The sequence below is a fragment of the Chelonia mydas genome, chromosome 2 (assembly GCF_015237465.2).
Source record: "Chelonia mydas isolate rCheMyd1 chromosome 2, rCheMyd1.pri.v2, whole genome shotgun sequence".
Classification (NCBI taxonomy): domain Eukaryota; kingdom Metazoa; phylum Chordata; order Testudines; family Cheloniidae; genus Chelonia; species Chelonia mydas.
The window spans coordinates 228,897,512-228,923,531 of NC_057850.1; the positions used below are offsets into that span (position 1 = coordinate 228,897,512).

General features: G+C 41.9%; 2 protein-coding genes across 19 annotated transcripts in view; one reads left to right on the forward strand and one right to left on the reverse strand.

Moving 5' to 3' along the window:
• Window positions 1-14,169, reverse strand: part of LOC102938901 (protein adenylyltransferase SelO) — a 42,824-nt gene extending 28,655 nt beyond the window's left edge. For 3 of the 10 annotated variants that reach the window (XR_006289079.1, XR_006289078.1, XR_006289080.1), the window contains exons 1-11: window positions 13,064-14,159; window positions 11,186-11,304; window positions 10,749-10,877; window positions 10,254-10,318; window positions 10,091-10,147; window positions 9,894-9,992; window positions 5,229-5,296; window positions 3,954-4,041; window positions 2,519-2,588; window positions 1,861-1,933; window positions 157-240 (exon numbers count right to left, since the gene is read on the reverse strand). Coding sequence is in view for 7 of the 10 variants with exons in the window: in XM_043541359.1 (XP_043397294.1) it covers window positions 157-240; window positions 1,861-1,933; window positions 2,519-2,588; window positions 3,954-4,041; window positions 5,229-5,296; window positions 9,894-9,992; window positions 10,091-10,147; window positions 10,254-10,318; window positions 10,749-10,877; window positions 11,186-11,304; window positions 13,064-13,274 (1,063 nt within the window). In the remaining 3 variants the exon portion in view is untranslated. Of the gene's footprint in view, window positions 1-156; window positions 241-1,860; window positions 1,934-2,518; window positions 2,589-3,953; window positions 4,042-5,228; window positions 5,297-9,893; window positions 9,993-10,090; window positions 10,148-10,253; window positions 10,319-10,748; window positions 10,878-11,185; window positions 11,305-13,063 lie in introns of all 10 variants that reach the window. The other 7 variants (XM_043541360.1, XM_043541361.1, XM_043541359.1 and 4 more) reach the window with 6 other exon arrangements.
• Window positions 14,170-14,194: 25 nt separating this feature from the next.
• Window positions 14,195-26,020, forward strand: part of PDSS1 (decaprenyl diphosphate synthase subunit 1) — a 39,166-nt gene continuing 27,340 nt past the window's right edge. For 4 of the 9 annotated variants that reach the window (XM_037890886.2, XM_043541371.1, XM_043541372.1 and 1 more), the window contains exon 1: window positions 20,879-21,011. Coding sequence is in view for 4 of the 9 variants with exons in the window: in XM_037890883.2 (XP_037746811.1) it covers window positions 14,318-14,455; window positions 19,391-19,455; window positions 20,321-20,444; window positions 20,881-21,011 (458 nt within the window). In the remaining 5 variants the exon portion in view is untranslated. Of the gene's footprint in view, window positions 14,456-18,530; window positions 18,624-19,390; window positions 19,456-20,320; window positions 20,445-20,878; window positions 21,012-26,020 lie in introns of those variants that run through there. The other 5 variants (XM_037890883.2, XM_037890885.2, XM_043541370.1 and 2 more) reach the window with 3 other exon arrangements.

Sequence of the window (26,020 nt, forward strand, 5' to 3'; positions counted from 1 at the left end):
TTTGACCAATGTACATGCAATAGTACACACATGCAGGATCCATGTGCTAATAATGTTAAGAACATTCTGAGCAAACAAAAACTATATAACAACACAATAAGAAGGAATTTCATGTCCAACAAAAAAGGTATATTCAAATACATGTGCTATACTCACTTGGATCATAGGACTCCATAAAACCAAATGGACCATAATCTATTGTTATGGATAACAAACTGAAGTTATCTGTATTGCACACACCTAGAATTAATCAACAACAAAAATACAACTATTAAAACAATAAAGTTGTTTACTCTACACACTGCTGATTCATCAAAAGCAGAAAAGTTGCTGAAAAGCCTAGATTACAGTGGATTTAAATTACAATAACTAAAGTTGGGCCCAGCAGATGAGAGTCTGGATTTTAAGTTCAGTCCCTTGTTCCCAACTTTGCAGGCATTTTATATATCAAAACTGAAAACATCTGATGTCTCTGTGATATCTCATCTTGTTTCTATGCCTAGATGGCACTGTCTCCTTTTACTTTCAGTGGCGACATTGAGGAACTATGACTACCTCTTGCACATTTGATCAATTATTTTCCTTTCCTTGTGAGTTGTGTGTGCGGTATATTAGCAGTATAATGCTGATTCTACTTATGGGGTATAATTCTGAAACAAAGTTTCATAGCATATTGATAGTACAGTGGTTTTACAAATAAACAAATTCATATCTCAGTGAATTTAGGTACTGATATTGCCGCACCACTGCACTATCTGACTATATAAGATAGGATCTAATGAAGGCATCCCAAACTCATGCCCATTATATGACACCAACATGTGGCCTCTGCATATATTACAAAACACTATTACATGCACTAGTGGTATGTCAGTGTAACTGTCTTTCAAAAACAACCACTGTATTGTATCATCTAAAGGGTTCACTTTAAAAAAAATCCAGTAGATTGACCTAAATAAGTAATATTGATAAAACTGTGTTCTTTGCCACTAACCAGCAACCCTTCTTAAAGAATTTTTTGAGAAGCCCATGTACTATACCAGTCTTTTGCCTCTTCCTAATCTGTCTGCACTTTGAAAATCAGAATATCTCTTGAATCTGTCAGAGAAAACTTGCAGAAGTGCTAATCAACAACAGGGGTATTATTGTAGGCAAAAATGCCAAAAAGTTTGAAATAAAGGACAAAAAGGAGGAGAATTAAACATGACAAAGCAAAAGCCATTATTGAGTATATGTAAGGATCTTCATTTTTGGTTTTTACTAATCTCTACCAAAAAAATCCCCAGGTTTTACAAAAGCTATTTTTTTTTGGTTTTTACCAATTTTCACCTGAATTTTGAACCCTTCAAGCACATGAAAATACTAATTATCTTAAGAAAATCCAATACACTGTATTAGATAGATGTGTTTATGTTAATAATAAATTAATCTAAGTGTTAGTGTGGGGCTATCTGTTAAAAGTAAGGCAATGTACTGGAAGAAACACACACACACGGACGCACACACACACATGTATATACCCATGTACTGTTAATATACAGTTCATGAAATAAACCACAGCACTAAACTATTTTAACTTTCAATACTCTTACTTTTCTCTACTTGTTGCTATTTTCTGTCCTCCTATCTCCCCAATATTAACCCTGATAATTACCCAAAAAACTGTGAAATTATTTTTTGCACCGTTTTTAACTCTTTTTTATTTTTTTTAATAAACACGGATACATTCTAGGGAAATTTAAACAAAACAAATACCAAAACCAAAAGGCTTTGAGTTTATTACGGGTAAAGGGACTTTTAACAGACCTTAATATTTTACAATTACCACACCAATAATTTAACTGAGCTATCATCACTTACCATGAGCAAAGCCCACTGACATCCACAATGCAATCAGATTTGCAGTCTCCAATACCACTTTAGAGAAAAAGTCCTGAAATCAAAAACATTTTTCACTTCAAACCCTTTAATTAATAAATACAGATAAACACTATGTTATCAAATATATAATTTATTTAAAAATAACAGTTGGCACGTTATACTCGGTTTCTTTTTAATATTTGGGCACACACGCTCAGTGAGTTAGCTGCATGATGATCTTATCCAAGAACACCCAGAGGTGTGTGACAATACACATATTCAGCTGCAATAGCAATAATAATAAAACAAAAGTGTAGTAATGATCAAGTATATTGCATGTATTTAGGGTAGAGCATGATCCTGCACTCCATCACTAGTCTATGGTTAGGATATGAAGGGCATAAGGAGAACAAACATTAATGGAGAATGTGATATTACCATAATAAATATGTTTGTGTAAAGTAACATAGTTGAAGGGAAAACTATGAGAATATTGAAGAAGAATACTGAAGAAGAATATTTACAAACATCTGTTTGAATAAAAATTGCAAGCGCACTTCAATGATATTTGCAATATTTTAAATTTTTTTATGTTGTTAATACAAATGATGTTTTGTTGATAATATGCATGCAAAGTGAAAGTCTCTCCTATACTCACCAAATATCTATTTGAATCGTTCATGTTTACAGATGGAAAATGTTCTTGTATGACAAAGTCTAGCAGTGTCCTGAAAAAAAGAACCAAAGAGTTCTTTAACCAAAACCAGTATTTTTAGGACTAATGTGCCAAACGGATGACTAATCATTCTTATTCTCCACATTAAAGGGCTGATCAAATCCCAATGAAGTCAATAAAGAAACACTCATTAACTGCAATGGATAAGACCCTAACAGAATCTGTTAGCAATAAAACTTAATATTTCACACACAGAACAGGATTAGAAGCAGTCACATTATGTTAAAACAACTCCAAGTATTACATTCTCTGATTAGAGCACAGTATTTGTTTACATGCCCATATAACAACATTTTCTGACAAACTGGTTTGGTTATAAGAAAAAATCACTATCAGGCAAAGTTCTGAGCCAAGATTCTCCACACAGAACATTTTAATGACTGAATTCTAAACCCTTATAAAAAACAGCTATTTACTACAGTATAATACATTCTTCGAGAACTGCCTATATGGGTCCTGACAGCAAGTGACATGCGGGTCCTAGGTGCCTTAGCTTGGAACATTCTCAGAAACTACTGACTGGGGCTGCACACGTATAAACTAAAATCCTATGTAGCACAGCCTCAACCATAATTCAGTTCCTTCTGCAAATCAAAAATCTGCTGTAAGATTTCAAAATAAAGGGGACAGAGGGCAGGCAGCATGGATCCAGGCAGGCAATCATCTTGAAGAACCGCTTACTATGTTAAGTAACTGTTATTTCTTCTCTGAGCACTACCTGCCTGAGTTCCTACTGTAAGTGATTAGCAAGCAGTCTATAGATTCAAAGGAGGAAATTCCAAGGAATCTTACTTGAATAAAAATCACAAAACAGCTCTCTCAAACTGAGCAACAAAACTGCTTAAGGGACAACATATTTTAATGATCAGAAAACTATAGTATTGTTAAAAAGCCTATAATAGTTCTGCAACACTTTGTTACCCACATACATTATTCCCTTTTTAATCCTGCATACTTCTGGAAAATACATATTGCAGAACATACTTCTGTTATTGTTATATTTCATATTTATATAACAGTAGCACACACTGGCCCCTATGAAAACTTTTACAAACTGATGCCCCCATCCTACAAAAATGTATACAATTGCTTAGTTAATGGGACTACTCGTGTGTAAATTTAAGCCCGTGCAAATGCTTTTGCAAGGTCAAGTCCAAACAACTAAATGCAGCCCTTACCATGAATATCTGGCATTTGAATCTTTATTAAATAGTATTTCTTTCCTTATAAGTAAATAGCAAAATCAGGTGAATCAGTCCAATAAGTGATCTTCCCAAATTACTACTGGACATACATGTTTGAATAGGTTTTATTTATATTAGAATTAATATAATTACTATGAAGATTTCATTCTAACCTTTGCAAGTCCAGTTCCCCAGAATGAGCTAAAATTTCCAAGGAACCTATACGAAACCATGATTTGGCAACACGTAGGACTACTGCACCTTAAACATAAACATATCCGTTAAATTTAAATAGCTTGCTGATACACATGCATGCACATACACACAAACGTACACATGCATTTTATATATATAAATAAAACTAAAAACCAAATATGAGTGTGTGTACATCATTAAATTTCCATACAAATATTTTAACACTGTTTAATTTGCTTGAAAATGACTGACACATATAAACCCATTTAAAAAGGAACAGGAGCTTATATGATATGGAAAATTGTGCATTTAATTCCAAGAAGAAAAAGGGAAAAACGAGTAAGAAACAATGAAGAGGAAAATGGAAGAGGCAAAAGAAATGAAACAGAGGGAGTGAAGGGCCTAAATTTCAAAAGTGATTAGTGGTTTTGGGTACCTATTCACTTTTGAAAATTTAACCATAGACACACACAAATTAAAGGTTCAAGAAAAGCCATCCAGTTAGAAATAGCATCACTGGTCACACAAGCTAATTCAAAAAGAGGAATGTAGCAGGACTGTTATGGAGGGCCCTAATGAACTAACTTAAAGCAGAGAAATAAGACAAACATACTAAAAGAATAAAGGGGGAAAAGAGAAAAGTCTTCTTTGGGCATTGCTATGTTCCAGATTTTTCCATTAATATATTGCAAGTTGCATACCTCTTCAAAACCTTTTCCAGGGGAAGACAACCCTCTTGCTTCTCCTTCCATTCCTGCCCTGCCCTGCCCCCTCACCCTTTTCCTCCAACACATCCACTTTTATTTGGCATAAAAATCATAAGCAATTTCAGCTTCTCCCTTTAACATCTTTTCTGCCCTCTCCCTACCTCAGTTAGAGAACAATAATTTGTAGCAATAATTAAGTTAAGACTAGGGTTACCATATTTCAGGTTCCCAAAAAGAGGAAACTGATGGAGGGGAACTCCATCAAAATTCACCCTTTACCTCTTTTGTTGTGGCGGTTGTGATCAAATTTTGAAAGAGAAGAGACACACACATCAGGTATGTCACACCTACAGCAGCCTTGACCACAGGAATTTTAAATTAAGAAACATTTGGGGAATGATTTCCTCAGGAGGAAGTACAGTATCTAAATAAGGACTCTCTGGAAATGAGATGATTTGGTGCATATTTTCATTCAAAAATATAGTGCACTTTCCAACTACACAATGTTAAAAATCACTGGAGAATATTTTAAATGGCACTGATTACCTCTTTCTTTCTTAACACTTCCATTGTAAAACTGGTCTCTCCACACATCATCATTACTTACAACTAAGCTGTAAGAGAAGAGAAAAAGCCGTGAAAGATGTCTGAGCAAAAATATTTTATACCCAAATGCAAGTCACATTTTACGATTCTATTTCATTTTAAAGAAGAAAGAAAAGATGAATAATTGGTGTGCTGGTATGATTGAGTCTTTACAAAGAATATAGACAGGTGACAAGATGAGGTTACAGCTTATTAGCAAAATGTGTTTGTTTCACCTTTACCTTATCCTCCAACCCCACAACCCATCCTTTGTCTGTTTCTTTCATCTGTGCCATCTTGTCATAATCTTAAATTGTCAGCTCTGGGGCAAGGACTGTCTTTTTTAATTTGTGCCGTACAGCACCCAGCATGATTGGGACTTTGATTATTGACTGATACTGTTGTAAAATAAATAACAATCATAGTTGGTGAGTTATATGGATCCATGGTGCCTGGGCACCAGGAATATTCCTGGCCCAGGGCCCAACTCCAGCAATGTTTGAGACCGGGTCTCTCCCTCAGCCCCAGCTTCCACCCCTGGCTCTCCCCTCCGCACATCCCCTGGGCGATTTACAGTGGACCGGGGCCCCCACCCACCCACCACTGTGAGTGCAGCGGAGCTGAGGGCTTCCTGCCTGCTCACTCCACATGGCTGATGGCCCCTCCCTGCAGCCCCTGGGCAGGGTGGGTCTGTGTCTACACCCGCTGCTCCTGCGCCAAGCGCCCTGTGGCCAATAGAAAGCTGCAGGGGCAGTGCCTAGGAATAGCAGCGCGGAGGCCCCCTGGCCAGGAGCCCCAGGTAAGCACCGCAACCCCCCACCCCCTCCCAGAGCCTGCACCCCCACCCCTTTCCCACACACCCCCTCCTACCCCCAAACTCCCTCCCAGAGCCTGCATCCCCACCCCCGAGCCTGTACCCAAACTCTGTCCCAGAGCCTGCACCCCTCAACCCCTCCTCCTGCACCCCCCAACCCCAGCCTGGAGCCTGCACCCCTCACCCCTCCTGCATCCCCACCTCCCCAGCCCAGAGCCTGCACCCAAACTCCAGCCCAGAGCCTGCACCTCCTGCACCTCCACCCCTTTCCCCAACCCAGAGCCTACACCCAAACTCCCTCCCAGAACGTGCACCCCCACCCCCAGCCCAGAGCCTGCACTTTGCTCCTCTCTGCGCTCTCCCCAGAGGTCCCCGCCCACGCCTGCTCCTCTCTGCCTCCTCCCCCAAGGCCAGGCCCATCAGCCGCTCGCTTCTTTCCGCTTGCCTCCTTCCCAGAACGGGGGGGCTATGGCCCCATTATTTTTTCCTGCCTTAGGTGAGAGATGGGGGGCAGGGAGTGACAGGATTGAGCAGCGAACAGGGGAGGCCTTGGGGGAAGAGGCAGAGTGGGTGTGAGAAGAGGCGGAGCGAGGGAGGGGCCTCAGGGAAAGAGGCAGAGTGGGGATGAGCGGAGCACAGCCCTGCCCCTTTCTAAGGAGCTTCACAGATAGCAGTGCGCAGGCACGCCTACGGAGGGGTGACTCGCACCACATCCGTGTCATTTCCCCCCTGCATGGCCAGCCTTTTTTGCGGAGGCTTAGCATCTCTGGCCTCTTATACGCGCTGCCCTACATTCTGAATATCCAGGCTGTATATAGGTAAGGTGAATTTCACCCTGAATCCTTATTAAAAATAAAGATCACCTTACAGATGGGTTCACCCCACTAACTTCATATGTTGTTTTCCCAATTAGAAGCCCCAATCTGTGACTGCAGGGGTGCCAGATGAAGATATTTTCTTCATCTGGCACCGCTGCAGATGTAGGCTGCAACTTCCAGTTGGGAACACAGCACATGAAGTTAATGGCATGAACCCACCTGTAGGATGCTCTTCTTGGCTGAGTTATATGGCCCTTTCCCACATTTCTGCCAAGACTCAGCAAGAACTTTGTAAATGGATTAAAATTGTTGAGACACAACAGTTCCCCATTGGGAAGAATATGGGTATCAACTGGGTTTCTTCAGTGAAAACTTTATAAAACAGATCTGGTGGAAAGAGTCAACAGAACAGCCTTATACAGAGACACTTTACCAACTTGCCAAGTATAGTGGGCTAAGGAATATTTTGTACACGGCAGAATTAGCACACAGTTAAGGAATAATGTTTGATAGTATCTCTGAAGTGAACAATTTGTCAAGACAACAGTACAGGAAGGACATAACCTTGCCATAAGCTCTCACACTGATGTCCACACAGATTTGTGGTTTTGCATCAATTACTGACACTTTGGGACCTTTTGTTGAAATGAGTGAACAGATCTTCCAACACGTTATTTACAAACATTGCACTCCAGCAGAGCAAATGTGTTAAAACTAACAGGCGTACTTGTGGCACCTTAGAGACCAACAAATTTATTTGAGCATAAGCTTTTGTGAGCTACAGCTCACTTCATCAGATGCATGCAGTAGAATATACAGCGGGGAGATTTTATATACACAGAGAACATGAAACAATGGGTGTTACTGTACACACTGTAATGAGAGCGATCAGGTAAGGTGAGCTATTACCAGCAGGAGAGGAAAAAAACTTTTTGTAGTGATGATCAAGGTGGGCCATTTAGTAACACTCAGTAACAGATTTAAAGGTGGCAATTTTGCAACAGAAAAGCTTCAAAAACAGACTCCAACGAGAAACTGCTGAGCTTGAATTAATATGCAAACTAGATACCATGAACTTGGGCTTGAACAGAGACTGGGAGTGGCTGGGTCATTACACATATTGAATCTATTTCCCCATGTTAAGTATCCTCACACCTTCTTGTCAACTGTCTAAATGGGCCATCTTGATTATCACTACAAAAGTTTTTTTCTCCTGCTGATAATAGCTCATCTTAATTAATTAGCCTCTTACTCCACTTTTTCATGTTCTCTCTCTCTCTCTATATATATATCTTCTTACTATATGTTCCATTCTATGCATCGGATGAAGTGGGCTGTAGCCCACGAAAGCTTATGCTCAAATAAATGAGTTAGTCTCTAAGGTGTCACAAGTACTCCTGTTCTTTTTGTGGATACAGACTAACAGGGCTGCTACTCTGAAACCTGTGTTAAAACTAATGCTAGAGAGATTTGCAGGCACTCTGCAACCATAGAAACCACAAGAGTTTGCATTGTGACAGCTGAGTACAATGCATTTGCAGCAGAATGTTTACTTTCCGTGGACTCAAACACATGAGCCCCCAGACATGACCAACTCACGTGGAACACAAAATAAATGTCACAATTTTAACCAGACATCTTGAAAGTTTTTGATTTACAGAATTCTAAGAAAGAAAATAGATAAATGTGCTTATTAAAGTTTCTATATCTCAAGCAGATTTTATTTTTAATTTTTTTTTTTTTTTAATATGACCACTTGTGGGGGTTTTTTTATCCTGGAGGACACTAATGACAAGTGTACTTGGTTGTTGCTTTTATCTCAGATTTTGTGCAGTGAATTATATTCAACATAAGTTTTAAAATTCCTGTAATAATTAAGAAAAGTAACAGATCACCTGAAAGGGGCACCATCAATCTAAAATGCATATTTCTAGCTTAAAATAAAAGGAGTACTTGTAGCACCTTAGAGACTAACCAATTTATTTGAGCATGAGCTTTCATGAGCTACAGCTCACTGCATCCGATGAAGTGAGCTGTAGCTCACGAAAGCTCATGCTCAAATAAATTGGTTAGTCTCTAAGGTGCCACAAGTACTCCTTTTCTTTTTGCGAATACAGACTAACACGGCTGTTACTCTGAAACCTAGCTTAAAATAGTTTTTCTATCTATGTTAAAAGAAACACCCTAAGGTTATTGCAATTGAAAGTTATGAAAGACAAACAGTTTTCTCTATTTTTGCCATTTGTTTACTTTGTGTATATGATAATACTTGCAGATTGTCATTTTCACCTTTTTTCATGTGTAGTGATTTAGGCTCTAATCCTGCAAAGACTTACACAGGTGCTTATTTTATGCATGAGTAGTCCCACTGACTACTCATATACATAAAGTATGAGCATATTACTTATAGGATCAGGATCTGAGTCAGTTAGTTCACGCTGCTCCTTGTGCAGGTCTTCCATATAGCAACAGGTGAGAGTTTAAAAAAAACCAAAACATTTAAAATAGAAATTGTGATTGTAATACCAGACAATGGAAGGGGAAGTTAGTGGCAGGTGTTGTTTCTTAAATTAATTTTAACTCATTTTTGGGAGCTGAGTAGATTTCAGGTTGACTGTGTCCCTTTAAAACACAACCGTCTCTCACCTTCCCTTGCATCCATTCACAGCTGTTCACTCCAAAACAGAGAAAAGTTATAGCAAACAGTACCATCAACAAAAATATATTTGCAAATCACTTCAGAGACAAAAGTGAATTAATTCGTAATGAAAATTCTCAAACCTAGCATCATTAAGAAGTTTTACCAATCTCAAAAAATGGAGGGTTATATTTTGGCACTAGCTGTAACTCTGCATTTAGAAAAAATCTCTCTCTAAGAGATTAGCTACTCCACTTCACTGATTCACAGCTCAAGCCAAAAAAGCCCAATCCCAAAACTCAACTTCATAGTTTCCATAAACATGAATGTTGCAAAAGAGAAAACATGGGTAATACCTAGCTGCTCTGCTTGTAGGAATTCCAAGGTAGTGCATGGCCTCACTGCACAAAAATTCTCGCACAGAGGAGCGAAGCACAGCTCTTCCATCACCATTTCTACAGAGAACAAATGGATTGGGAATATTTTGTCTTCTGTTTTCAAATATGTAGAGAAAACATCAAACTTCTGTCTGTGTAAATTAACTGTACTGTACCTTGAATATGGAGTCTTTCCTGAACCTTTCAGCTGTAATTCCCATCTTTCACCATACCTACATAAACAACACTAGTATTTATGATACATACTGGGATATCCACATGTCAACCAAATATTACATAAAATGCTATATGATCATTTTAAAATAAAGCATGCTGTACCTGTTTGTATACACACCAATCAAGTGGGCTCTTCCATCACCCAGCTGACCTGCCCAACTACCAAACTAACAAGAACAGAAATTTTAAAAATTAAAGTCATTTTCTTCTTGCTATCATTTACATGTTAGGACATCATTAACAAACATCTTAACATGACCTATATGATACAAATAATGCTATAGTTGCTCAAGTAATTATTAAGGGATTGATCCCCCAAACATGTTTCAACATAATCCTGCACATGCTTACTGTTTGCTTACTGATGAAGATCTACTGAAGTTAATGGGTTTACTCACAGGAGGAAACTGTAACCAAGATTAACAATTCCCTCCCTTTTCTGCCCGTTGCCCCTTACACAAGACAGAATGTAAAATTACAATCTAGCCCTCAATGAGCACTGAGTTTTTTTTTTACAGATTCTCAAGACATAATTCAAATGGTAAATGCCAGCACATAAATGCATATTATCATGTGAAGAACAGGTATTATTGTTACCTGATGGCCTCCATACCTATGGGCCAGAGGAACAGACCCTAAAACCACTTTCCCACCACTGACAAGCTGGAGAAAATCATCTGTTTGTTTGACAGATACATCAAGGTCCAAAATGCCTTCCAGAACATCCTGAAAAAACAGAAATTATTTAAACGTTACCGAAGTTCCGATGGCAGGGAGATTTTGTTCACGCTATTCTTTGAGTTAACAAGAGACACCACTAAAATGAAGGTGCATGATATACAAAGCTTATGCTCAAATAAATTGGTTAGTCTCTAAGGTGCCACAAGTACTCCTTTTCTTTTTGCGAATACAGACTAACACGGCTGCTACTCTGAAACCCATAGTATATTTTGTGTTCAAAATTTTCTATTAATTTTAAAGATACATATTAATAAAACAGGAACACTATATTCTAAGACATAAATAAATCTAACCTTTGAAACTGCTACAAGAAGAACTCTGGATATAAAAGGAGTAGGGTAGGCTACAGAAAAAATGCAGTCTCGTACTTTACGAATTGAGTTTTCTGGAATAGTATCAACAGGCAGTGTATCTGTAAAAAATCCAATGAACCTGTTAAAAAATGTTATGAATTAACCACATTATTATAGATATATTATTTTCCCTAAAGGCAAAATAAAAATAGAAAACACAGGAGACAAAAATGTATCCATGTTTTAGACAGTAAAGGCTGGATCCTCATCTGTCTACAGTGTAAAGCAGATTTAAGTAGTTTATACTACTTATGCCCTCCAGAACAAATCTAGGGTCAACTGGTGGTCAATTCCCCCCCACCTCCCATGCAGTTTAGAACAGCCTCAGGGCTGCTACAAATTGCACACAGTCGTAATGGCCACTAAGGGTATGTCTACACAGCAAAGAAAAACCCGTTACTGGCCCTTGCCAGCTGACTTGGGCTCGTGGGTCTCTGGCTGCATGGCTTCTGCATTGCTGTGTACACTCCTGGGATTGGGCTGCAGCCCAACCTCTGGGACCCTTCCACCCTGCAGGGTCCTAGATCTTAGGCTCAAGCATGAGCCTGCAAAGCTATACAGCAGTAAACAACCCCATAGCCTGAGCCCCGCGAGCTTGAGTGGGCCAGTATGGGCCAGCCACGGGTTTTTCTTTGCTGTGTAGACATTCCTAAAAGGCGATTTCAACTGCCAGGAATTCCCCAAGAGCAGCCACACCCTCTTTCCCCCACAATCAAAGTCCCTTATGCAAGGAAGCAACACAACTGCAGCCATAAGCATAGGTGACATACAGCCAGAATACTGATCTGGAGACTCCCCTGTGCAAGAGTGATCCCCAGGTAGCCAGTTAGCCAACTTTAAGTCTGCTTTGTGTAGTGCAAAGCAGCCTTAGCAGGGCCCACAGTCTATGGCTCTTGCTGCAGCATAGCCTGTCCACTCCAAATATTCCCTTAGGGCTACTTCCCATCCTGGCTAGAGACAGGAGTGCAAAAATAGCATGTTTTATGACAGCAAACTAGTATTAAAAAGAAAAGGAGTACTTGTGGCACTTTAGAGACTAACCAATTTATTTGAGCATAAGCTTTGATGAGCCACAGCTCACTTCATGCATCCGATGAAGTGAGCTGTACCTCACGAAAGCTTATGCTCAAATAAATTGGTTAGTCTCTAAGGTGCCACAAGTACTCCTTTTCTTTTTGCGAATACAGACTAACACGGCTGCTACTCTGAAACCTACTATTAAAAGTAATCTTACATTTTCCATGGATTTTTGCGACAGTAATTTAACAATCCTTTGCTAAATGTACTTGTGTTAAATTTCCTAATAGACATTTTCACAAAAAATATACAGTGATTGTTAATAAAATATTTATAACTCTTGAAATTTGTTGCTAAAAGTGGTATTCAAATACCGCCACTGAAAAATCTGTTTTGGGTTGTCCAAGAGTGCACTTTTGTTGTGTGTTTTTATAACCACATACAATTTTAGTATCTGAGTAGGTTACCCCTGCAGTTCAATGTTACAATATATTATTGCATGCAATCCTGTAGACACAACCAATTTTGCATTAATACACAACTGGGACAGCCCTGGCCCATTACTGGATAAGTGGTACTGTTTAACACAGCTACAGATCTCTAATACAAGGATAAAAAGACTAAATAGTTTGCTGTGGCCAATGTTGGTTGTAATTTTAAAAGTAGTACATGAGCTTGACGCTATCTCTCCCTAACCACCAATCCAGTTCTTTCCAAATAAAGCTGCAGGCAAATTTAATAAGCATTTTAATAAAGATCACAGTCCAGCAAACAAAAATAGCTGTGCAATATAAAATGTACCTATGAGGCTTTCTGAAGAAAGGCTCCACATACTAAGACTATTTGTTTTTCTTTTTCTTTCACAATAACCTTGGTCAAGGTTTGATTTATTGCTGACAGGAATTCCCCTGAAACTCCCTGCTGCACCTATGGAATCCAGGAGGCAGCATCCAGCCTGACAGATCAGCACCACCCAGGTGAGCAACTGGGCGACTCCATGGCACCCGGACATGCTGACACTGGAACTTTGCTTTAAAGATTGCCAGTCAGTACAGACCCAGGAGTCAAAACAGTAGTAATGGGGACCAAAGCTCTTCTTCTGCAGGAAAGATCCTTCAGGCAGGGAAAAACCTCATTAAGGTCAGACTAGAGGATTACAGTGGTCCCTTCTAATATATTTAATTTATAAACTAGAGATATTTTCTTCCCTCACTTTCTCTCCCTCCTCATCTCTCTAGCCCCATCTATTCTACAGTGGCAATTTGCCTATTGTTCTGAAACCGTTTTCCAGAACTGCTCAAAAATGGTTTCCAGGTGACTTGGTTGTGCCGGGAAATGGCCTGGTCTGGAAAAGGTTTTCAAAAAAAAAAAAACATTTAAAAAACGTGACGGCCTGACCATCCCCCCGGGCTCAGCGGCCTGACCCAGCACAGTCTACAGGCTCAGTTCAGAAAACAGGCAACGCGCCAGCGGAGACAGGGCCCCAGCGGAGCGCGTGTGACCCATTCACAGCCCGGGGGCAAGGCGCCCCACAGACGGGACGGCAGCAGGCACAAGCCCAGCCCCAGGACCAGCCTGGCCAAAACCGGCGTCCGCTTTGGCGGCACGGCTACGCCCTGTCACGCCACGGAAGTACTTGGCATCCGCCTGCCCCTGCCGGGGAGCGTCTCCCTGGTCTGTGCCCCGCTCCGGGCGGCGGGGAGGGGGGCGGCTATCCCGCGCTGGGCGGTGTCTTTTTCCGGGGACCCGCTTGGCTGCAGGGGCCGAGGACGCAGGGGTGGACGCCTCGCAGCCCGCGGGAGGGGGGCGGCTCCCCGTAGGGCTGTGGATGGGGCCTGGCTGCCCCTGCTCCTCACCCTCCCCACGCCCCGCTGGCACGCGCAGTGTCCCCGCCACGGCGCCACCCCGCCCCGAAGGCGGCTCCGCCCCTCCCCGGCCGCGCCCCGCCCCGCCCCGCCCGGACCTGGCCCGCGGGGGAAAGGGCGGCTGAGCAGCGTTTCCGGGTCGCGGCGGGGCCGGGAGGCGCAGCGGGCGGCGGCGGCGCTGGGAGACGCCATGGCCTTGTGGTGGTGGCGGCGCTGCTGCTGCTTCTCCCGGGCGCCCGCGTTCGGCTCCCTCCGGAGCCTGCTGGAGGCCGCAGGGCCGCGACTCGGCTGCGGGCCCTGCGCGGGGCGGGCTGCGGGAAGAGCCGAGGTGAGCGAGCGGGGCTGCGGGCAACTAGAGGTCACAGGAATGAATGGGAACCGCGGGGTGGGGCGCGGGGCGCCGGGCTAAGGAGTGTGTAGAGGGCGACGGGTGCGGGGGGCACTGGGTTAGGGGGCAGGGGGGCCGCGGGGGGCACTGGGTTGGGGGCAGGGGGGCCGCGGGGGGCACTGGGTTAGGGGGCAGGGGGGCCGCGGGGGGCACTGGGTTAGGGGGCAGGGGGGGCACTGGGTTAGGGGGCAGGGGGGGTGCGGGGGGGGCACTGGGTTAAGGGGCATGGGGCACTGGGTTAAGGGGCATGGGGGGGTGCGGGGGACACTGGGTTAAGGGGCATGGGGCACTGGGTTAAGGGGCATGGGGGGTGTGGGGGACACTGAACTAAAGGCTGTGGGGTGCGGTATGGCGTGCAAGGAGCCCCAGGTATGGGGCTGATGGGGTGCAAGGGATACTGGGCTAGTAGGCTGGGGCATATGAGGTGCAAGGTAAGGAGAGAGGAACATGTGGAGTGCAGGGCACATGGATGGTATGTCTATGGGATTCAGCAGGGGAAGGAAGTATTTTAATATGTTTTATATGGTACAGAGAACAGGGATGTTCAGATGGGGGGTTGGTATGTGGGGGCTGGTGTACCAGGGTGGTGGGCAGTTTGCAGTCAGTGAAAGACACATGTGAACATGAGCAGAAATATGCTGTTTGTGAAACACATTTATAGAACATGGTAATCTCAAGCCCTCACCTTTTCTGGGAGAATGCTGGCCAGTGAGTCATGTGACAGCTTCTATTGTACCCACAATGGGGGCTGTGGGAAGCGGCGTGGGCCGAGGGACGTACCAGCCGCCGTTTCCTGCAGCCCCCATTGACCTGCAGCGGCGAACCGTGGCCAGTGGGAGCCGCGATCGGCCGAACCTGTGGACGTGGCAGGTAAACAAACTGGCCCGGCCTGCCAGGGGCTTCCCCAGAACAAGTGGCTTTCCAAGTTTGGGAAACACTGACATGGGGGGGTGGTGTGTGTGTGTGTGTGTGTGTATACAAACACACACTCTAGGTATGTCTGCATTCTAGTCACTTTAGTGGTGCCTCAGCAGCTATGGTGCTATTTATACCCGTGCTAGCTGGGCGTGCAGTGTCTTGTACTCTACATGCAGTCATAAGTGTAGACATACCTCAAGACACTGTTGATCCCTTTAACTAAATGTGTAAATTGAGGTAGACCAGAGTTCAAGGTAAGGAGGTGGAAATGCAGAAGAAAACTGTAAAAAGTAATGTTTTCTGGTGTTCAGAATAAGTGGAATGTATTTCTTACATCTACAATTAATACAAAACTAGACTGATTGTTTTTAAAGCAGGGTGGACTTGATTTAAATCACATTGATTTAAATTACCAGTCAGGAAGACTCGATTTAATTATGGATTTCTGCATAGAAGTGTATTCTTGTTGGTTGTTACCAACCTGAAGATCCTGCATGTTCAGACATATTCCTTTCATCATCTTCAACTCAGCTTCCTCCTGAGAAGGAACACTTCTCATGATGTTGTTTCATTCTGGCAACCAGGTCTTGCATTTCTTTGTTGCTCTGTTTGCATTTTGCACGCATGCCTTTCTTACCCACAGGTGGAGGAACTTCATTAAAATATTCCCAAACTGGGTCTCTTTTACAGCCTGCTGCCATTATAGGTTTTCCCTTCTAGTGAGAGAATGGCATGGTAGATCTCAAATCAATGAAGGCTACGCTCAGAAAGACCTCAAGACTTCTGTAATATGCTACTCAAACAGTTTCACTTTTGTTTCTACTGCCTGTCCATCCGTTGTCACATTTATCTCCAGATTTCTTCTCCTTCTCCAGATCTATTCCGCCCCTAACAATCTTCTATTCATTGAACTTTTTGAAACTTTGCACTTTTAGAGAGAGGTAAGGGATTGACTCTGTGTACACAAATTTGCAGAGGGACAATTTGCAGAAGTCTGTTGTTTCTTATCTATCTATAGTATTTATTTAAAAACATTTTTTGCTGTTAACAAGCATGGTATCTCTGGAGACACAAATCCACAGTTTGAGAACTGCAAAACTAAGCATCTCTGATGCTATCTTGTAGACTGAGCACTGAGTTCCATTGGGTAGATAGAAAGATTAACCTAGATAATCTATACAGAAGCCCCTGGAACCCCATAACATTGGGTCCCTAATCCATGAACTATTGGAACTCGTTTTACAAAACTTTTAAATAAGAACATAAGAATGGCCATCCTGGGTCAGACCAGAGGTCCATCAAGCCCAGTATCCTGTCCTCTGACAGTGGTGAATGGCAGGTGCCCCAAAGGGAATGAACGGACAGGTTATCATCAAGTGATCCATGTCCTGTCACCCAATCCCAGCTTCTGGCAAACAGAGGCTAGGGACACCATTCCTGCCCATCCTGACTAATAGTCATTGATGGACCTATCTTCCATGAATCTATCTAGCTCCCTTTTGAACCCTGTTATAGTATTGGCCTTCACAACACCCTCTGGCAAGGAGCTGCAGAGGTTGAGAGTGCTTTGTGTGAAAAAATACTTTCTTGTGTTTGTTTTAAACCTGCTATCTATTAATTTCATTTTGGTGGCCCCTTGTTCTTGTATTATGAGAAGGAGTAAATAACACTTCCTTATTTACTTTCTCTATACCACTTGTGATTTTATAGACCTATATCATATCCACCCTTAGTCACCTCTTTTCCAAGCTGAAAAGTCCCAGTCTTATTAATCTCTCCTCATACGGAAGCCTTCTATACCCTTAATCATTTTTGTTGCCCTTTTCTTAAACATTACATGAATATATTATCTCACACTATAGAATTAGAATTTATAATCCCTATTCCATGTTGAGATATCTTTGAGCTATAGTGTATCTTAATTAAAACTATCTTTAGACAGGTGTTTTCCTCAACAAGCATTTTATAAAAAAAAAATCCGATTTAAATAAAGTCTGATTTTTTTTTTAAATCATTGATTTTTATCCAACCTGTTTTAAAGTAGTTTAATAGATTAGACACAAATGCAAAGGTCCCGGTCTTGCAAACATACATACTAAACTTTAAGCCCAAGTAGTCCCACTGCAATCACAGCCTGAATTAGGCTTCTCTCAGCTTTCCTTTCCCTGCAAAGGGATGGGGGATTTTCATTTCCCCGGTCCTTGATCCTCCTTACTATGACCTGAAACAAGACTACTCGTGCTAAATTAAAGTCTTTATGGGGTGGGGACTTGTTTTGTTGTTGGGGAAGAAGACCCTGTAAAGGTTTTCTTATGGTTGCGTTAGGAGAACTAGGCTAATTAACCAGTGTTTTCATTACCACCTATAATTTGGGTTTGTTTAGCAAGAAAATACAGTTTACACATTTTTTGTAGTCAAAATGAAATAGGTTGGGGTTTTTTTTTTTTTGTTGTTTTTTGTTTTTTTTTTTTTAATTATGGTTGTGTTTTAGGTCCATCTCTCAAGGTCAGGGTGTTGGCTTGACCCGCACTTAGAAGTGCTGCCTGTATTGACTGATTAGTGTGTGTGTGACCTGAGGTTAAAAACTAAAAAAAAAAAAATTGCCTCCAGTGCCTCAGGTTTCTCATATAAACCACCAAATAGTCATTGCCTCTCATGCGGCGTTTTGAGGAAAACACTAATGTAATTAGCTACAGGCACTGCTCCTGAAGTGCAATTTGGGGAGCTAGGGGAGCAAAACTTCCCTTTCCCCATCAGACATTTTGTGGCACTTACAAGGAAACGGGACACCAGTTGTCTCTTTCAGTGGACTGCAATCATGGATATGCCACAGTAGGCAGCTGCTGCAACTGTAATCTGCAAACGCCCAGTGAATTGTCCTTGTTCCTCCCGAAGCGAGATCTTACGGAGGGGCAGGATTCACAGCGAGTCCTGTGGCACTGGTATTTTGACCTTTAGCGGGAACTGTGCTGATCTGAATGTTCACTTCTTGACTAGGCCTGACTTCTTTATTTTTTAACTTTTCCAGGAAGGGTGGGTGGATGGTGAGGGTTTAGATCCTGTACAGCAGTGGTTCTTAACCTGGGGTGCACACGCCCCCTGGGGGTGCGAGATGCCCTTTCTGGGAGGGCAGGACATGCCAGTTTTTTTTGAAGGTAAATCATCGAAAACACAAATTAAGCACAGGCACGTAAGTACTTTGTTTAATCAATCCTATGCATTTATTAACATTATACATTTTTTTAACGATTTAATATACAAACAAAATATATGTAGGTTTAAAGAGCTGACCTACTTCAACAATTTTTGATAAGGGGTGCGAGAACATATTTTGGGAACCAAAGGGGTGCAGGCTGCGGTAAAGGTTAAGAACTAATGCGGTACAGCATTCTTTCTTACTCCCTGTGCACAAGGAATTAAGGTAGGAGGCACACTGAATTAAAACCTCTTTAGGGGAAAGCAGAGGATGCACACCTTTTTTTATTATTATTATTATTATTAGTGTAGCAGTTCCTGGAAATACCAACATGGGTCATGCCAGCCACTCTTGTCCTTTGGCAGCTCAACACAAATCTACCTGCAACATAATGAGCCATTGAAAGGAGGCTGTGCCTCCCCTGAGTGTATAGACTGGGTCTTGCTAGTACAGCTTTCAGATATCAACTAGATAAAAGGTTCCTCCCTGGTTCCTTCTAGAAGGAGTGAGTAAGTTCAGCATTCCTATGTGCAGGAGTCAGCTTATCAAGTAAGTAGTTAACTGGCAATGTATATGTACATACCACATCTTGTGTAAGGAAACAATTGCAATACTGCCTTTGCACTGCGTTTTACAACTCTATCTACACGAGGAAATACTGCAACTAAATATTAATGAACAAGTATTTCTTAATGATCATATAGTTCCACTGAATGTAAAAGTTTTGATTTTAGAGTAAAAGTAGTCTTTTCTTTCTGCAGATGCATTATTTTCTGGGGAGAAGTTCAGTTTTGTCATTTCCAAAAATTCGTAGTATATTTTTGCGGTAAGTTGAAGATCCATATTGTTAGGTAACAATTCAAGTAGGTAAAGAAGTAATTATATTAGGTAGATTGCATAGGTGAAGTTGTGGATTTTAAACTCTAATGCCTTGGTTATTAAAACAGACCGTAAAATGAGATTATTCACCCTAGTCTGTACAAGACCAATTTAATATAGGTCATATTACATTTTCTGTTGATGTGGCATGAAGGTAGACTGAAATTCTCCCATCCTGAAAAACTTGCAGCAGTGAAAAAAGCTCAGGTAAGGTCCTGAGGTTGAAATAGAGGAAACCTAGTGTGTGGGTATAATCCTCAAATTCAGTGGATCTCTGGGATCCTCAAGGAAATTAGGCTCATTCCCTATCGATCCTGGCATATCCAGGAAGAGGCTCTGACTCTTTGTATTGCTCAGCCTCTCTGTCCTACTTGTAGGACTGAATTTGATGTAGACATGGTTGGCCAGAGTGACTAGCTGCATAGAGTGTAGAATATATTCAACTCCAAAATAGAAACCACTTTCTTTAATAAAAAAATAGGATGGTAAAGTCATTCTGTTGGCACCAAATTGCAAGTGTTGACAACACCTGCAAATTGGCTGTCAAGGAAAGGAAAACAGAAATTGCATTGCTAAAAAAAATCCCCTCTAGTTTACTGAACACATTTTCTCAAATGCTGCATTTTACACATCATTCTAAAATCTGTGTCACATTTAACATATCCTGACATGTAGCCATGCTAAACTCCTCACTGTGCTGGCTGAAAGTATTTTTGGGGAGGCAAGACCCTTCATGAATTGTTTCTGTTGTGTAAAGTCAGAAAAAAGCCATTTTTAACAATCTTAATTCTTTTGGATCATACTGTTGCCAGGTTTCATCATACAACAACCTCACGAACATGCAGCTGTAGTAAAACAGTTACTGATGAAAAATACAAGGACCCTTTTAAACTTGGTCGGAGAGACTTAAAGAATCTGTATGAGGATATTAAAAAGGTAGGAGGTTTTGGTGAATGCTTTAGGAAAATGTAATTATTCTGACATTGAAAACGGTTAAATGCAACCATCTGGTTCCCTTTAAAATTTACCAAAGCTCTAAACATAGTAACTGACGGAAGATTTCTCTTGATAGTCTACGTGTATTGCTGTCATGAGATCCCCTCTTAATCTAAAATGAAGGGGAAGAAGAAATCATTACATAACTGATGGAAGCAGAAAAATGACTCTCTGTTTCCACTATCTAGTGTACTTCACTGTTCTTAATCATTTTTTTCCCCCAAGTTATCATGAGAAATAGTCTTAAAACCAATTCCAACGTAAATTGGAGGGAGAAAAACCAAACAACTAGCTTAGAGGATTTGAATGCATGTTCCTGACCTGTAATCCAGGTTGATTATGTATCTTTGAAATTAATACATTGTTCTGTTTACAGGAATTTCTTGTATCTACAGCAGAACTTAGGGAAATGTGTGAATATTACTTTGATGGAAAAGGGAAAGCCTTTCGACCAATGATTGTGGTGCTAATGGCAAGGGCGTGCAATATTCACCATAATAACTCCGGGTGAGTCCCTGGTCTTGAAATATATTGGTATGGACAAATAGAAGCTCTAAGTAAGATTTTTCAGACCTATCATTTGTTAAAATTTCACAAAATTTGTCTAGTGACTTCATCAAAACAATAAGGTGACCCATGAAACTTCAATTTTATTTTGTATCATTAAGTACATTTTACACTCACAAAGCAATGATCTCTATTGTTGGAACTGAATAAATCGTTTTGGTGCACTTTTCCAGTAGAATTGTGAAATGTACTGTTGTAGCTATGGAAGGAAAAAAGAATCCCCAGTTCCAGTATTTGTGAAGATTTTGGTCATAGTCACATCTTGTAACATAAATAGTTTTTACTACACACATCACCCAGTGAACCAGTTTACACTTCACCCAAACTATTTACTATTCTATTTATAAGCATCTCTATAACTACTAACTGCTGTCATAGATAAGAACTTGTTTATTGTGGGAGGGAAATAGTATTTTATATTTAAACACGACAGGCCTGGAAGCAATTAGTACCTTTCATACAGTCTATGCAGCAAGATTAAACAAAACTAGGAGAAAAACTGTTTTCTCTAAAGATATCATTTGTGCAGGATTCTCACTCCCAGAAATCAGGATTAGCTCAAAACTGGCATAATTCCTTTAGGTTGTTTGGCCCTTGAGGTAGAATATGATGCAGGCCCTGTACAGGCTCTCTCACATTACCCGTACTGGTTGTAAATGCTGCCCTCCACCTATTTTCCAGACAGTTCCTCCTGTCTGTATTCAGTAAAGGACAGAAACAGTTGCTGAGATAAGAGGGAGGGTTGAAGCATCATTTAGATATCATTTGTCAGTTCCAGCCCAGCCTTTAGTCAAGTCCAGTTGATTATTCTAAATTTCTGAGGCCCTTGGTTCAAGCATTTTTGTGTACTTCAGTGGTGCATTCATGGTTTTTTATTTTCCCATCCCTCGACATCTAAATTTGTTAGGCAGTTTTATGGCTACTGAGCACATTACTTCTTGGTAAGCCACTTGCTTGTTTTTGTTTTGTGGTTCAGTGCCTATCTGGGTTGGTGACAGGGTGGATTTGATTTAAATGATGATTTAAATCACTAGTCGGGAAGACTCGATTTAATCATGGTTTTCTACATAAAAGTGCATTCTTGTTAGTTGTTATAACCTTAATACTTATTCTTCACAACTCAGATAGATGTACGTTTCATTTTTAGAAGGTACACACTATACATTTTTAAACAGTGATTTATTTTGAAAACTTTTCAGATTAGTTTTACAGCTATATCAGAAAATGAATGATTGTTTAGTTATTTCATTTACCAAAGGTAACTGAAGCAGATATTTATGAAGTTATTGGGAGGTGAACTATCTCCAATTCAACAGGTTAATCATTAATATTTGGAGGATTTTCTTGCCATGCTGTATTAGGAGGAGAACATCACCAGACAGACATTTAAATTGTTTTATTTAACTAAAACAACAACGTTAAGTATTCTGGATTTTTTTCTTCAACAACAAACGTATAATATTTTAACAAAACAAGTGTATGTCCCTCGCTTCTCACATTTATTTCCAGACTTCTCCTTCTCCACATCTATTCCGCCCCCAACAATCTTCTATTCATTGAACTTTTTGAAACTTTGCACTTTGAGAGAGGTAAGGGATTGACTCTGTGCACACAAATTTGCAGAGGGACAATAGGGTTGAGGTCTGTTGTTTCTCATCTATCGAGCTATAGTATTTATTTAAAAACATTTTTTGCTCTTAACAAGCATGTTATTTCTGGACACACAAATCCACAGTTTGAGAACTGCAAAACTAAGCATCTCTGATGGTATCTTCTAGACTGAGCACTGAGTCCTACTGGGTACATAGAAAGATTAACCTAAATTTATCTATACAGAAACCCCCGGAACCCCATAAGATTGGGTCCCTAATCCATGAACTATTGGAACTCATTTACAAAACTTTTCTTAAACATTACATGAATATATTGTCTCATACTATAGAATTAGAATTTATAATCCCTATTCCATGATGAGATATCTTTGAGCTATAATGTATCTTAATTAAAACTATCTTTAGATAGGTGTTTTCCTCAAAAAGCATTTTATCAAAAAAATCCAATTTAAATTAAAAAAAAAAATCTGATTTTATCCACCCTGGTTGGTGACCACCTCAGTGCTTGGCACATGTTTCTCTGGCTGGTCTGGCACTTCTCCCAGTGTATCACCCTCCTTTTTTTCCCTTGGAGATAAAAGTTTCTAATTGCCCTTCACGAAGTAACTGGAAATGTGAAGGAACCGTAAAGTGTCAAAGCATTTGCTAGAAGAAGGCGCGCTGAACTTAATCCATGTTTATGCTGCTTGTTGCAATTTCTGTACGGCACATGGCTTGCATGGACAAGACAGTGGGAATGGAACTGCGCACACCTTTCCCACTATAATCCAATCACAGTGCAGGTGATTCAGCAATGCAACACTGACTCTGCGACCTCATAATCCAAGTACTGTGTGATAGGGGCGTGCCGACAGGGAGAGGATGCTGCTGGAAGTCCTTAGAATCCTGCACGCAGGTGGCCTGGGAGTGATGGTCATTGATTGTAGACTGGTGTAGATGCCATGTTTGTATCCTTCCTAAGTGTCACAGCAGTCTTGTCTAGGGACAGTGCTGCTGTCCTCAAATTGGGAAAGGGATGGGGAAAAAAATCCCTAAAAAGCACGTGCTGCACCCGAACTTATCAGAGTGCTGCACCTGACTGTTCATCCAGGTTTTCTGTGGACCCAAATAAAGTTTGTAACTTGGAATGTTCACAAACTTCTCAACAGAGGTGGTGGATCTGAGCATTGGACCTCTATACTCAAAATATTGATGCAGTACAATATAGCTATGGCTTGTAGGGACTGCGCATGGGTCGTCAGGTGTAATGGAATCAGAGTCAGGTGCCAAGCCAGAGGTTAGAGCGGGAGGTAGAGTTAGGAGTCAAAGCCGGAGTCAGCATCAGGGATAGGGTGCAGGTGAAAGGATCTGGTGTAAGGGAGGTAACCAGGAACAGACAGGTGCCTGCGGTAAGGATAGCAGGAAGAGACAGGAAAGCACGGTTCAGGAGTCAGGCAAGTAGGCAGGGTCTGTAGTAATAGCCAGCCAAGGATTCTCCTAGTGGCTTAAAGAACTTTCTGTGCCTCTTTCTGGCTTAAGTAGTGCATCCCAGCCAGTTGATGAGGCTGCACATCTCTCCCAATCAGGAGCTTCATGGATGGTACCTTTTGAGAGCTATAGCTTTGCAAGCTCCCTTTTCCACTGGTTAAGATGAGCTACTGGGTGATGCCACAGTCTGAGCACTGCCTGGGGAGCTGTGGGTCCAGGTGTGAGGCCTGCTATTCCTCACATGGCAGTACTCAGTGAAACAAGACTTACTGGTGTGTCACAGCTAGAAGAAGTTGTTACCCCCAAAATCAGACCTAAGGCACCCCCAAAATGGCCTGCCTATATCAGTAACTTAATCCTCAATTTGTCTGTTTTTGGTAGTTGAAAGGGGGTGTCCTACTATGGAGGAATTGCCAGGGTTTTATCAGGGATTTCCCTCTGACCTTTGGAAAACTCCCAGAACAGATTAACTGTGTTGACCCCTGGGAGGACACAGAGACAGCCTTCTGCTCAAAGAATTGACACTCAGGCAGCAATCTTTGCAAACAAAAATAAACTTTTATATGACACACTATGTCTTCATACAAGAAATCTAAAACATTAAATTCTTTCAAAAGACATACATCAAAAAGGCAAAATAAGTTTCCTTGGCACATATACACATTAAAGTACCCAACACCGCAATATTATACAATGGGAAATAGCTTTAAGTGGTTACATTCTGCATGCAATGGCCAGTCACATGCAGGATGCTGACAGGGAGTTCTTATTACAACTTAAAATAACAAACGTATGTACGTACACAAACATCCGGCTTTATTATCTCAAGCATACACATTAATACATTCTTATTCTTTATGTGAGTGTCGTCATACTTCTCCACAGTCTTCTGTGCCTCTGCTCTGTTTGCCACTGCTCCAACTGCTTTGCCTTGGTTCTTCTTTCTTCAGTGATTTCAGCTCTTACCTTTCAGCTTCTGATGATTCTCTTAATGTTCACTCGCTCCAGTGCCTCCCACTCACACTGAATTAAGCCTTTCAGCTCCCTGCCTTATATACAGTTTTTAGCCTGTTCTAATTGGTTTTTTAATCATCATCATTAGCATACCCATCCGCCAATCATCCTTATGCCTTCCCAGATTGGTCTGTTCTTATGAACCAATCACAGCTGCTAAACTCATCTGTCAATAGGGTTGCCAAACACCCTTGCTGTGCCTCTTCTCCAAGGCCCCACCCCCACTCACTCCATCCCTCCCCTTCCCTCCATTGCTCGCTTTCCCCCACCCTTGCTTACTCGCTCATTTTCACCAGGCTGGGGCAGAGGGTTGGGGTGCGGGAGGGGATGAGAGTTGGGGGTGCAGGCTCTTGAGTGGGGCCAGGAATTTGGGGTTTGGGTGTGGGAGGGGAGATGGGGTGTGGGATGGGGTACAGGCTGTGGTGGAGGGGTGCAGGCCCCGGGTGGGGCCAGAAATTAGGGATTCAGTGTGTGGGAGGGGGCAGGGGGTTGGGGGGGTGAGGGCTCCACCTGGGGCTGTGGGCTCTAGGGTGGAGCTGGGGATGAAGGTTTGGGGTGCTCTGGGCTGGGGTTGAGGGGTTCGGAGTGCATGAGGAGGCTCAGGATGGGGCAGGAGGGTGGGGTGTGGGAAGGGATGCAGGATCTGGGAGGGAGTTTGGGTGTGGGAGGGGGCTTAGGGTTGGGGTGCTGGCTCCAGGCTGCGCTTACTTCAGGCTGCTCTCAGGAAGCAGACAGCATGTCCCTCTGGCTCCTAGGCAGAGGTGCACCCAGGCAGCTCTGCGCGCTGCTCTCATCCACTGGTGCTGCTCCCGCAGCTCCCATTGGCTGCGGTTCCTGGCCAAATGGAGCTGGCAC